General features: G+C 39.6%; 1 protein-coding gene across 2 annotated transcripts in view; it reads left to right on the top strand.

Moving 5' to 3' along the window:
* Window positions 1-12403, top strand: part of LOC132130533 (transmembrane protein 132C-like) — a 136832-nt gene extending 124429 nt beyond the window's left edge. For both annotated transcript variants that reach the window (XM_059542256.1, XM_059542255.1), the window contains 4 exons: window positions 4093-4301; window positions 6937-7204; window positions 8713-8904; window positions 9728-12403. In XM_059542256.1, the coding sequence (XP_059398239.1) occupies window positions 4093-4301; window positions 6937-7204; window positions 8713-8904; window positions 9728-10846 (1788 nt within the window). In that variant the 3' untranslated portion in view covers window positions 10847-12403. The remainder of the gene's footprint in view (window positions 1-4092; window positions 4302-6936; window positions 7205-8712; window positions 8905-9727) is intronic.
* Window positions 12404-14276: the final 1873 nt, after the last annotated feature.

Below are 14276 nucleotides of genomic sequence, written 5' to 3'. Positions count from 1 at the left end.
GCCCTCGATTCAGAGCGTCTGAAGACACAGTGCCATTAGTTTTGTCTACATTGACTTTTTGAGCACTGCAGTTTTTGTATATTTGTCTATATTTATATAATTGTCTAACCCTGCATGAAGTGTATATTTTTCCTGCTCCAGAGCATAACTTTTAGCACTGATCCAAACACCACAAATTGTGGTGTAAAATGTATACAGTGTAAAACAATGCAGTGCCAGTATAATACAGTGAGTTGTTTAGCAACAGATAGCTAATCACAAACTAACAGTGCTTACATTTTTAATTATGCATGTGCTTTGCACAGTTGTTTCTGTCAGGAAAATAAATAGTTAAATATGGCAAATGGCAGCCATCTATTTACATGTTAAAGGGACAGATTAATCAAACTAAACCTTTGATTTACTCACCATCCTGTTGTTCCAGACCTGTATTATTTTCATTTTTAAATGTTTAGATGAATGACCAAGCTGCTCTTTCCATACAATTGGTTACACACTAGAGGGTTAAATATGAACATTGTCAAATTTAGAACTAGATATCCCAGAGTTATGTTTACCCAGGGTTTAGGATCTAGGTATACGGGGAAGTCGTGGCCTAGTGGTTTAGAGAGTTTGACTCCTAACCCTAGGGTTGTGGGTTTGAATCTCGGGCTGGCAGTACCATTACTTATGGCGCGTTTCCACCGAGTGGTACGGTACGGTACGGTACGGGTCGGTACGGGTCGGGTCTGTTAACCATGATTTGGCTAGCGTTTCCACCGCCAACAGTACCCTTACTTGATAGGCGTGGTGTATTCCAGAAAGTAGTGATAACGTCACTTGATAGGCGTGGTGTATGACGGAAAGTAGCTTGACGTCATGCGCGGCGACATTGTTGCGACGTTGTTGTAATTTAAAAATGGCGCCTCGTGTGTTGTGTCTTTCCCCTTGCGGCACGCGCAAATGACGATTTTCTGTCAACCAATCAACGTTCTGCAGTGAGTCTAGCTCCACCCTTTAGTACCGTTCCACTGTGCTAGGTACCCCAACGGAAGGGTACCCAAAAAGGGGTACGGTACGGTTCGGCTTTTTGGTACCATTCTCAACTTTTGGCAGTGGAAACGCAAATAAAAGGGTACCGACCCGACCCGTACCGTACCGTACCACTCGGTGGAAACGCGCCATTTGGTGCCCTTGAGCAAGGCATTGAAGTTGAACCCCCAACTGCTCCCCGGGCGCCGCAGCAAAAATGGCTGCCCACTGCTCTGGGTGTGTGTCCACAGTGTGTGTGTGTGTGTGTTCACTGCTCTGTGTGTGTGCACTTCGGATGGGTTAAATGCAGAGCACGAATTCTGAGTATGGGTCACCATACTTGGCTGAATGTCACTTCACTTTCTCCTTTCTTTCTTTACAATTAAATGTGTGAAAAACCCTTACCTTTGACTGTTTTCCAGCTTCATTTCCCAGCCCAATTTAATGTTAGATTTTTTTGTTATCTTAAGGGCATTTTAATTAGTATCTGTTGATATGATGTGTGTCAGATGATATTATGAACCACAGTGGAAAGACGACATCTACTGTTGCCGTTTCTGTGTTTGCATGGGCATACATTTCATCTAACAGTTGGGTATGGGGAGATAAACATAACATTTCGGTCCTGTGAGATATGGGTTTGGCTCAGTTATGCTCAGATAAAATGGTGTATGACAATTCATATGACTGATTAAAATTCAAACAAAAAACAATCAGCTGTTGAAGTTAATTTTGCGATTGTAGGGGAGGTACTGTCAGGAAGTCCAGCTAATGTGTGTTAGGTTGTTGCATCTCTGCTTTTTGCTAGTTACTCCAAACATCCGATCAATTTGCAGTGAACCTGTAGTGAGGCTCAAGATGTAGTCTGCTAATTACCTCAGTCAGAGATGGACGGACAGAGAGGGATAGCATTTACGTCAGACAGCACAGTCAAGTCAGGTCTCACTGTGTGCCTGTTGAATGGGTCATTAAGTACCCAACCCAGTTCCCTGCAGGGGTCTTGATGTCCTCTGTAAGCGTCCCTCTCTTCAGCAGTCTTAATGTTCCTGATTAATGCTCTGCCAGGCTGTTTTTGGTGTATATAGATGCTCATGGGAAGGACATGTTGCTGTGAAGTTAGACCGACCATTGTTCTCTGCACACTGTCAGCCTGTACAACCAAACCAATGCCCTTTATGGGCCAAAAGAGCACCTCCAAGGATCTCTGGCTCTCTGAATTTTGTGGGAGATTAAAAGAATGCAGTTTTCAATGTAAAACTGCACATTAGTCTATTATGTCATTTATATGGGCAGATCCAGACAGTTAAACAGATGTATCTGGTGTTTAACAGACATAATGGCTGTGTGGGATTATAGTACTATTTAAGTTCACTGCAGTTGTTCATTATTACAAGCCTAGGCGTCATTTACTTTTAGTCACTTTTCCAATGCTGATTTTGTCCCAACTGATTTATGAAATAGCTCACAGCTGCTATATATTTAACTATGGCAGGACCAATAAGTCATATATTGGTTTTTAATTGTTGATCCATGGTTTTATCCACTGACCTCCAAAATCTATGTGCGGCAGATATAAGAATTAAGTTTACAAATTAAATTTGTTCAGCAAGTTAGTTAGTTGCCCCCTCAAATCACTATGTACAGTACCTCACTGTGAAAATGAATGTGTATACATTTTTTTTTTTTTACTTTAAATATGAATCTTTACTACAGACTCAACTGCACAGACTTTATTTTTTAAAAACAAAATCATTTGTACACAACCTAATTACCTGTAATTATATACTACCGCTAATTTTTTTTCAAGATTTTGTTTTTGAAAGAATTATCTCATGCTCTCACAAAGGCTGCAATTATTTGCTACAAATTCAGTAAAAATAGTAACATTGGGAAAAAATATTACAATTTCAAAGAACTGTTTTCTGATTTAATGTATACTGTAATGTAATTTATTTGTGATGACAGTTTTCAGTGGTCATTTATCCAGAAATCATTCTACTATGCAGATTACTATACTGACCTTCCTAAATAAACTTGTCATTTAAGTAATTTATGTATTTTGCATCTTACTAAAATCCACCTTTTGACAATTTTGTCATGAAAGTCAAGTCAGTGTGATTTTGAGTTAATTATGTGGTAGCCACTATCACAACATATTACTCATTTCACAAGGTTCAGTGCGCACTGTATAATGGATACTGACAACTAAAGTTAATCACAGCTCATGTAAATGCACCAATGACTTCCCCCAAAGTCACAAGTAGAAAAGAAGTGTTAAACTTCATTAAAAAGTTACATTTCTTTTGGAATCCAGTGTTTTCTGTTTTTTTTTTTCTGTTAAAACTGTTAATGTGGTAAAAAAAAAAAAGAAGAAGCTATAATTGATTCCTGGTATACTCTGAGCAGTCAGCAAATGAGAATTTGATGAAAGCTTGGCTACTGATTGCAGTTACAATAACAGGGCACTCTTGTCATCATTGATTTTGAGCTGATGGGCAGCTGCTCAGAAATCAAGCCATGCTGTTGGTCCTTATCCACATCTGAAGTTTTTAAAAAAAGTCTTCAATTTGATTGGATGAGATGAGGTTTAGCTAAGAGCAGTATAGATGTTCTACAAATGAATTACTTTGCTGCAATAGAAGGCCATTTTTTTCTGTTTTCTTCTATCCCTCCATCTGCTTAGCTTCTTTGTCTGAGAAATATAGACATCCAAACACTCTCATTATCAACAGCAACTACTCTCCCTCCGACTGTAGTCAGAAATAAATACTTGGACAGGCCAGTCAAAGCCCATCCAATCTCTCATCTTCCTCATTAAAGCTCAGAATGAAAGCGTATAATAGCGGAACAAAAAAACACAAAGGCCAAACTGTTTTTCACATATTGCGCAGATTAGCACAAAAAGAGGCCTCATTTTTTTTGTGCTTTCAAAATTTGAAATCATCGCCAGGAAATTGGAGCAAAACGTAGGCTGATACCTTGGCCAGGGCTGCAATTTTCTTTAATTTAGTGCTGCTTTGAATACAGTGTTGCTTGAATGTTTTATTTGTCTGCTGTCTGATTTGTATCCCTGCCTCTCAGGTGTCCGAAAGGTGCGATTATGTGTACGTCAATGGCAAGGAGACGCGTGGGAGAGTGAGGATGATGGTGAACTTCACCTACAGTTACCTCAGTGCTCAGCTGGAGGTGACCGTATGGATGCCTCGACTCCCCCTGCAGATCGAGATGTCCGATCCGGAGCTCAGCCAGATCAGGAGCTGGAAAGTTCCTGTAGATACTACCAACCAGAGGTTAGCGCCGTTTTTCTTTCACATTTCTCTTTCACATTTGACCTTGATCATTTGATAAGGGTTCAGTGTACTATTGAAACGTATTGTAACTTTCAAACCCCTCCCCAGAACTTTCTGATGTTAAATAGCTGAATTTATTTGAACATGTGAATGCATGGCTGCCCACATTTACACATTAGTGACGTTAGATGCTATTATTTCTTATACTATACTATACTGTACCCTAAAGAGGAGAGTAAAGTGTGGAAAAGTGTGTTATTCCTGATTGTGTGTATCACCTGCAGCCCTGCATTTTTGAGAGTTATAATTACACAACTTCTATAAATTTTAATTGAGATGAAAAGAGTCTGGAAACTGTGTTCTGTCAAGTTTTATAATCTTTAGCTGAGCAGAAACCTTCCTGCACAGCCCACCCGTTATGCAATATGGTTCTGCTAGAGATTTGAAAACGCATAGATTACTGTAAAAAGTCTCTTAGGACTTCACAGCACCGATGATGCTCCAGCTCGCCCGTGTCAGCCTGTGCTGTCTTTATCAACCCTCTCCTCAGCCGTTTTCATGCTCTGTCGTTTTTGGGTAACAGCAGACGTGTAGCGGAGCTCCATCTGGAACGCATGACGGAGGTGAGGGGAGGATGCGGACGCTGACTTTTTAATTACTGCTGGGTCGTCCTCAGGCACACCTGCCTCTGACGCACCAGCACCAGACAACGCGCAGGTTAATGCTACCATACACTGCGGATACCCACAAGATAATTTTTAATTACTCTTCCACCAGAAACAATCCTGCCGGATTGACTCATGCATGATAAGTGAGAAATGGATAACAGATGGAATGAGCGGTTGAGAATTTGCAAGGCAAGGATGAGTCTGAGGAATAAGTGTTGTTTGGCCATCAGTAATGTGTGGTGGTCAGCAAGCAGATGTGTGGGTTGCACAATGATCGCTACTCCATTATCACAGTATGACCAGACCTCCTCTTGCAATTGAAAAAAGTGAATTGAGAAAGTTTAGCAGTCATAAATATTTCTTACTTGCCATGTAACTGCATTTTACTTTGCTTTTTTTTTACTTTTTTTTAAATATATATTTCTGTCCTTGTGACGATTGAATTATTTTAAAAAAGAATCTTGCATATAAGCAAAATCCTTTGAGGCAAGTTCATGCAGCGGGCATTTTCATAACGCCCCCTGGCAGCTCTTTCCTTTGCTGGAAGTTTACATGCAATAGACATGCAAGTACAGTTCCTGTCTACTTAAATGAGGAAAGACTGATTCTCAGAATGGTCTCCTTATACTGTCATGATTCTAGTGACAAACAAGTCTTTTTGTTGCTCATAGCATCTTGTTTGAGTCTCTGTTATCTGTTATGTCATTGTTTTGTTCCTAATATAATCATTTTGATGATAAATATTCCATAATATGTGTTGCCACATGGAGTTCTGCAGGAAATAAACTCCAGACGATCATCCATGGAAACTTTTTTTTTGTAGTGGAAAAGTTATATTGACTATAAAAAGGTTCTTCACAATAAGAAAAGCATGTTTCTTTGCACGGTTCTTCTATGCTTTCACTGTAAAAACACCCTTTTTGATTCTTACTGATACCTGGAAATCCTAGATGAAATATATGATATTTAAAATTTTGACTGAATTGTTATTTATGAGTGAGCTGTTCCTTTAGATTGTGGTCAGCTGGTGAGTTGTATTCATAAAAATTTGGTACTTGACAAGTCTTAAATTTGCACCCTTGCTGTATCATACTATATTGGTCTGAGGTCGTGTCTTTCTCAGGTAGTATTTTGAAAGCGGGGAAACATGCGTTTGAGTTGTAAGTCTCATTAAGCCTGAGACCTCCTGTGACCTGACATTCCTCAGCTGAGTGCTGCCGGCCTTGTTTATACACCTGCGTTCTGTAAATGTCATGCTGTTTCTACCATCGGTCAAGCGTTGTTGAGTAAAAGTCTAGCGAAGCGTGACCTCCCCTCTGGTCAAAGCCACCATGCTAACCTTTTGTGTATATATAATTTTGTGTATAATGTGTATATGTATATATATATATATATATATATATATATATATATATATATATATATATAAATCCATAAAAAAATTCAGAGCAGTCCAATAAATACTTAGACATTTAGAATAGAATAGAATAGAATAGAATAGAATAGAAAATGTTTTTCCGCCAACAAATGTTTCACAGTTTTTTGCCTTTTCTGCTTGCTTTGAGTGTCAACCAGAATATTCACCCAATTATAATTTCAAATTAAAAAAAAAATATTTTAATGGATTTATTTTTTATAGAATATAATAGAATATTTCATTTTTAAAACTTTTCTTTGTTGTCGACCATCTAATTTCACATTTTGTTGAGTATGCATATATACATATGATTAAAAAAATTAAAAAAATGTATTTGAATCTTTGAAAATAAATTTTTTTAATAAATTAGATTTTACCTAGAAATATTATTTTTCACACCGATTTTGTTCAAATTTTATTTTGAATAATATATTGTATATATAAACTTTTTTTTTTTTATGTGTGATTATTATTCTAGAATAGAATAGAATAGTCCAGACACAGTGGGATGGAATGTAACACTTGGTATTGGTTGCTCTTTTTACTGCAGGTCTGGAGAGGATGATGGGGTTGAAGGAGCCAAGAAGGATCGGAGCTGTGGTCCACAGTACCAGAGCTCCACCGTCCGTGTGCTCACACTCTTTGAGGCTGAGCCAGAGGAATGGCAGGGCCAGCCAGATTTCCTCTTGGGCAGTGACTGGCAGGTGGACGTGACAGAGTTGGTGAGAGACTCTTTAAGAGTGGCGGATGAACGCGTGGCCAAGCTGTCAGAAGAACAGGTTCTCATCGGTCTGAACACTGGCATCACCAAGGTTCAGGTGAGAAACTGGAAGAATGTATGTTTGATTATGTCTAAAAATGACGTGATGTAGGCCTACTATAAAAAAAAATGTGTGTGAATATCTCCAGAGAAAATTAAGACCATTACTACAATAATCTACTAAATCTATGGATTTCCAGCATTATAAAAACTTTTTCCATGATTCATTGTTCTAGAATATTATGCAATTTCCTCAACACACCACAACCAGAGCTACCCATTTTGTCAGGAACAAAACTGACAGTTACAGCTGACTAAGCTGCAGTTCCCTTGTGTTTATACTGCATGAATAAAATGCGAGAATGTCCTTGTTTTCTTTGGAAAATCCTGGCTGTCATTTGTCTATTTCACTGTGCGGATGAGAGGTGTATCAGTCCGAGTTGTGATGTGACACATGTACGTTGTCAGACGAGAACTAGACAGCACACCATCTCTCACTCTGCTCTATCTCAGCTTGTGTTCTGTCTGTCTGCACATCTCACAGCTCTTATGACAACAATAATTTCCTTTACAGAGACCTACTAATTAAGGGTCAGTCTGTGAAAATCACACCTACACACTTCACCTACACGTCCACACATAAATACACCTACTCAAGTTGAAAGTGCCATTAAAGTGCTATCTGAAAGCAATAATATACACCAGAGCAGCAGATGGAGAGCACTTCGATTTGATCAATTTGCTGAAAATTTAAATCCGATAAAAAGCTCAGTAATGGTGGGATGGAATACGAAGAGTCTGAAAACCAGTTCTGCTTTATTGATCGAGATCCCTGAAATCAAAAACCCACCACTTAACCACGGCAAAATTACCAATCGTCCACTTTGCTATCAGAACCAAACTAGCTATTAAATTTCCAAAGAGGCCCACCTGTTTTGCAGTTCATTAAAACTAAATTGAATGACTAATTACTTGGAATTAGAAGAGGGAAAATATGTGTGGTTTCCAAAACAAAGTAGACTATTTGGAAGAAAAATTTGAAGTACTGTAGCTAGCACAAACCTCTGTTTTATAGATCTATTTATAAAAAGTGGAGCCCTGGGGCAGCATCTTATGCAATATTGGGTAAAGCCTGAGGCTCCCCTTGCTTATTCTTATTTTATTTTTAATTAATAAATCTCTCAATTCAAATGTCAATTTAAGATGCGCTCGAAATGAGAATTGTTTCTTTACCTTAACATGGCTTCATTCAAGTGGAAAAAGTGTTGCCTGTGGACTTCAAGACAGTGTGCAAATGATGGTTAGAAGCAAGTGTGGGCCGTGCACACTGGTGAAAGTAGAAGTTCCACTTACAGACAGGAAGTAAATGGCTTCTGACACTTCATTATAACATAATGAATTTGGAAATATGGAGGTGGCTGCTTTGCTATTAATTGATCCAGATAGGAAGTCTGTCATTTAGATTTTTTTTCATGTCACTAAGTTTGTATGAGAAACTGGGAGAGAATTTTCAGTTGTTTTACAGTGTTATGTAACAGAAGCATATCTGTCTGCATTTTTATCCAGGTGATGTCCCCATTGTCAGACTCAGTTCTGGCTGAGAGGATGATCCGGGTTCTGGATGACAGAGTCAGTATTACAGAGCTGGGCGTGCAGCTGGTTTCTGGCCTTTCCTTGAACCTTCAACTCAGCCCAGGAAGCAACAGGGCCATTGTGGCCACAGCTACCACACAAGACACAATACGCAGCACTAATCTGGTAGTCTAATTAAACTCTTCACAATCAATAAAAATATGCATGTTATAGCTATAATGTTTAATACAGCTGTTGTTCATGTTGTTGTTGTTGTTTTAAATTTTAATTTTATTATCATTTTCAGTAGTTTTTTGTTATTAATTAAAAGAATACATATTTTTCAGCATTATTTGTTTATTATTATTATTATAAATTTCGTTCATATTCAGTTAATGTTTAATTAATATAATCAATCATATTTTTTTCTATCGCCAATCCATTTTTTATTTTTTTATGTGTAGTGAACAGGGTAGCCCCTCCACTGTGAGATCTCATTGAAAATTTCAGCCTCATGCAGTTAAATTGCGAATTGTATTTTGGTTCACAGGTCACAGTTTTGCATACTTCCATGTCTGTTTCTCAGAAATGTAGGGCTGTTTTATCCATGAGCAGGTGCAATCACTGTAATCACGGTCATTATGGACAAAGTCATTTGACATGGACTGCATGTTGATGAGTAGCTGCGGTTTGAAAGTGGATCATGCTGCTCAGGGCTGCCCACTTATTCTGAGTCATCTCACATTTAAAACCCTTTCTGATTAGTCTGATTTCACTAATCCTTTACATCGGCAGGGGTTTTCTCTCTTGTCACCGGTGATAGACATAAAATGGGCAGATTGGTTGAATCTCCCGCTGATCAGTGCGTCTGCTCTCTTTGAAATGTGGTTTTGGGGACTTTTAAAGCTTTTGAACGGTCCTGCTATGGGGTTAAGAATCCTGCATATACTTGATGCAAGAAAATTAGCACTATCTGAGAGCATCTGTTCATGTTGTGTTTTCCTTTCAGGAGTCCCTTGTCAGTGCTTGGCTTCAGTTCAGCGATGGCTCCATGACCCCTCTTGACCTCTATAACCCTGCGCATTTTGTCCTTACGGCCACCTCATTGGATGACCAGGTGGTGACAGTGAAGAAAAGCACCAACTGGAGATGGCCAGTGGTGGTGGCTAAGGGTGAAGGTCAAGGCATGTTGGTGCATTTGGAGATGTATGGCCCTGAATCATGCCAAAAAACCAAGCGGCGCACAGTTCTGGCCGGAGGCAATGCAAACGTCCATGTGAAATTTGGCCGTGATGAAGAAACAGGAAACAGCTCAAGCGACAGGAGATACAGACCCAATGCTCCATACTACGGCGGTTCGATTTCAGACATAGAGGCTGGAATCATGAACCGAGGCGCTACCACCATCAAAACCTCCATTACAGGGAAAATAAATGGCGACAGGCTCTCAGCTGGTGATATTCCAATGGATTTCTCTGAATTCCCAGCTCGAGCAGACTTTCCACCTGGACGTAACATGGAGGATGACCTGCTGCTGACTCGCCATGGGCTTACGGACCTGGAAATAGGCATGTACGCCCTGCTAGGTGTCTTCTGCCTGGCCATCCTGGTATTCCTAATCAATTGCGTCTCCTACGCCCTCAAGTATCGCAACAAGCAGCTCCCAGTGGAGGGCCAGGAGACCATGGCTCATGCCCACGACTGGGTTTGGTTAGGCCATGAAACTGAGCTTTTAGAAAGTCAGGCAGGTTTGTGTCTGGACCAAGAGGAGCTGGGTGGCACCATGGACTCCGGGCTGGGACTGGAGGAGGGTAGCCAGCTCCTCAATGGCCTTTCCTCTCAGAAGAGCATTCAAGGCCAGGTCCATAGGTCGGCCTCTGACTTAGGGTGTGCTGGGAGAGATCACAAGAGCGAGTCCATAAACTCACCCACTACCAAAAGGAAACGGGTCAAGTTCACCACTTTCAGCCATAGCAAGCCCAGCAATGGCTGCCCATCCATAAGCCCGCTTCTCATTGGTCAGAATGAAATCAAATGGGTATGCCCAGACATAGAGCTTGGGGACTCCAAAGAGCTCCGAAATTACATGGAAAGGTTAAATGAAAATGCTACTAAGAACACTGCATAGTGGGCTTGTAGTTATTTCTGTATTTTTCAGACAAAAGCGTAGCTCACCCATATGCCTTCTAGGTAAGGGGGTGGTGGTGGCGGGGGGTGTGGGGGGGGGGGGGGGTTGGCCTGACTCTTCTGCACTTCTGACAAACTCACATCTCACCATGAAAAGACAAGCCATTCATCTGGTCTTGTTTCCATGGCAACTGACATGAGTGTTCATCATCAGGAACGAAGGAAAACAGAGATGATTGTGAAACCGCTGAGGATGTGAGAACATTGGATTATGAGAAATGCTTCAATTGAGATGTCTATATTTTCTTTTTTCAAAGAAGAGGATATTCCAGTTATATATTAAAAATACATATGCTTGTTTTTTTGTTTTTTTTTTATTATTATTTTATCACACTAAAGCCTGGTTGTTGGTGGTCCCATTTTATGAGTGAATATCTCAAAGAGCTGACATTTAAACATATCAGTTGCGCGCTGGTAACCGATACATTTTCACATATTGAACATTGACAGGCTCTGACGATGAGTGAGAATACATTTTGTAAGGTTTTAGATATTTTTATACATCTCTGTTCCTCTCCATGTTAGTGCGTCTACTGTATTTCTCCAAAGACTGACTCGCATATGTAAACGCATGTGAATTCAAAATATGGACGAAAAAAATTCTATTTTGGAACTTTTTCCACCAACAGTTTGAATGAACATGTATATAGTGCAGAAGACTTCTGGGATAACAGGCAGATAAATGACCCTCCTCATCTCTTTGAGAGCTGTTGAGCAAATTGTATTGTTGTTGGTAGTATTTTCAATATTGTATAATATGTTGTTTACAGTATTAGAATGATAGATGGTATGCACTCCAATTGCTTATGTATGTGTGCTATAGCATTTAGTTTTCTTTTTTTTCTTTTGCTTTGCTTTATTTCCCCATTCTCCTTACTTTTTCCCCTTACAGTGATAGCATTGTAGGACAAGAGATATGCAACCTACCCAAATGACTTTTCATCTGAGTAGCCTAATAATTAGGTTATAGTTAACTGGATTGGATGAGTTTGGGGGTGCAATCCTCAGGTAATGTGATCGATGCAGTAGAGAGATGTGAATACTTTAGTAAGAAAATCACAGAACAGTTTATATGTGAATAAATTCATTAGTCAAACACTCTATCTGTATCAGTTGACCACTTTTTTAAAAACTTAATCCATATTCAGTTACCCTAACACAATTTATTTCATCAACCATTTTCTCTTAAGATGTGTGTGCTGTCTAATTCCTCTTCCAGGTGTGTTGGCATGATGATGGATCATGCAAATGTCTTATTTAAGACTCTATTAATTAGAAAAGTCTAATTAATAGTATAAACTGTATTAATTCTCTCCAATGTTCCCTGCTTGTCTTGTATTTTATGTAATGGAAACATATTCTTGAAGACCACTGAAGAATAATTGTATGTGAGGAGGTTCGTCCATTGTCAAAGTAGTTAGAATTGTCTTCAAGTGTCTAAGAATTAAGTTTCATTTTTTATTTAATTGTATTCTTATCTGTGGGCTAAAAATCACTTCCTATTACCATAAATAACATTATATATATATATATATATATATATATATATATATATGCATTACATCACTGGGTTTTCTATTTACATATTAAAGCATCACATCCTGTTGTTCCAGGTTTTACCAGTTGATGGCGCTGAATTCTAACCACAGTTGACTCAAAAGGGACATGCATATTTTGATGGTCATTCTCGCTGACAGGCGCATTATCCAAGTCTCCAAATGAAGGTTACTGCTGAACTATACTGTAAGTCTGCAAGTACAAAGTTGCGACTCAACCTCCATATAATAGATGTTCTCAAATCAGACTGTGATTTTACTACATTGCACTGCAGTAAACAACAGTGTAACGAGAAGTGTGTTGTTGCGGCATCTGAGCACCAAGTAATTCAAAGGTTATTGCAGACACAATAGGACTGGATGTGAGATACAGTCCATTTCTTCGGTCCTGCACATTAAAGGCTCATTAGTGCTAAACTATACAGACAGGATCCTAATGCTGGATGGTGCTGCTCCCTCCTCTGTGAGACAGGCCAGACTAATTAATGATCAGTGCGGTGAGGCTTTACTCCATGTTAATATGATATTACCATGCAACCTCTTTGTGCTAAATGATTGCATTCATTTAGCTGACAGTGATTTGACAATTAACACCTTCATCATCACTTGTGACAAATAAGCTTAGCTCCGCCCCATCAATCTCGGCAAATGTTTGACGTGCCACTTGAATACGTTTTTGACACGTGCATTTCCAGAGAATGTTTCATAACTTATTGAAATTTCCTGTTAATTTATATTTCATTATGATAACTAGAACGTAAACAAATTAAAGGACAACCATGTCAAAACAACAAAGAGCGGAGAATGGTTTTCCAAAGGCGCACAACTTTATCCAAGGTGGCGTCTGAAACAATACAAGTTCATTAGCGGAAATCATGCGCGCGCGTAATATCGTTCCCGGCGGGACAAGTCTGAGATCCAAATTGAGAGGCTGCACACTTAACCCTCAGAGGGATGCTTCTGGAATTGGGTCTGTTTTTTTCCTTTTATCTCAGCTGATATTTTGGTATTTGGGTCTCTGTTCTCCACGTCTCGGAGGAATTTACACGAGAACACTAAATTAAATCATGACATTAGTGAAAGTGAAAGTGAAAGTGACGTGACATTCAGCCAAGTATGGTGACCCATACTCAGAATTTGTGCTCTGCATTTAACCCATCCGAAATGCACACACACAGAGCAGTGAACACACACACACACACTGTGAGCACACACCCGGAGCAGTGGGCAGCCATTTATGCTGCGGCGCCCGGGGAGCAGTTGGGGGTTCGATGCCTTGCTCAAGGGCGCCTAAGTCGTGGTATTGAAGGTGGAGAGAGAACTGTACATGCACTCCCCCCACCCACAATTCCTGCCGGCCCGGGACTCGAACTCACAACCTTTCGATTGGGAGTCCGACTCTCTAACCATTAGGCCACGACTTCCCCTAGACTTCCCCTTAGCTATTGTCTGTCTGGAGTGTATTTTAATACAGCTAATGTCATGGGCTGGTTATTATCTGCATGGAAAGTTTATTTCTTTCCTTTTTCGAGTTCTCCAGAATTTATAAAACAAAGGGTGAGACAAAAACCCCCTCGACCTCCCATTAGCTGATTTTTTTTACAACGAGCATCTAGCTGTAGGCTAATGTTGCCTACTGATAGTTAACAACGTTGGCGTTGCTGTAAATGTCAACACAGTTGTCAGAAGAATGCCAGCACTGCTCTCACAACAGATGAAGAAGGACGTCAAAACCTTCCGACTTGCAAACAAATTTATATGCAGTCTAAAAACGAAAACAGTAATGTAAAATACATGAAATAGACTTCATTTTAA

The sequence above is a fragment of the Carassius carassius genome, chromosome 47 (genome assembly GCF_963082965.1).
Source record: "Carassius carassius chromosome 47, fCarCar2.1, whole genome shotgun sequence".
NCBI lineage: Eukaryota > Metazoa > Chordata > Actinopteri > Cypriniformes > Cyprinidae > Carassius > Carassius carassius.
This window is presented reverse-complemented; position numbering and strand designations above follow the sequence as displayed.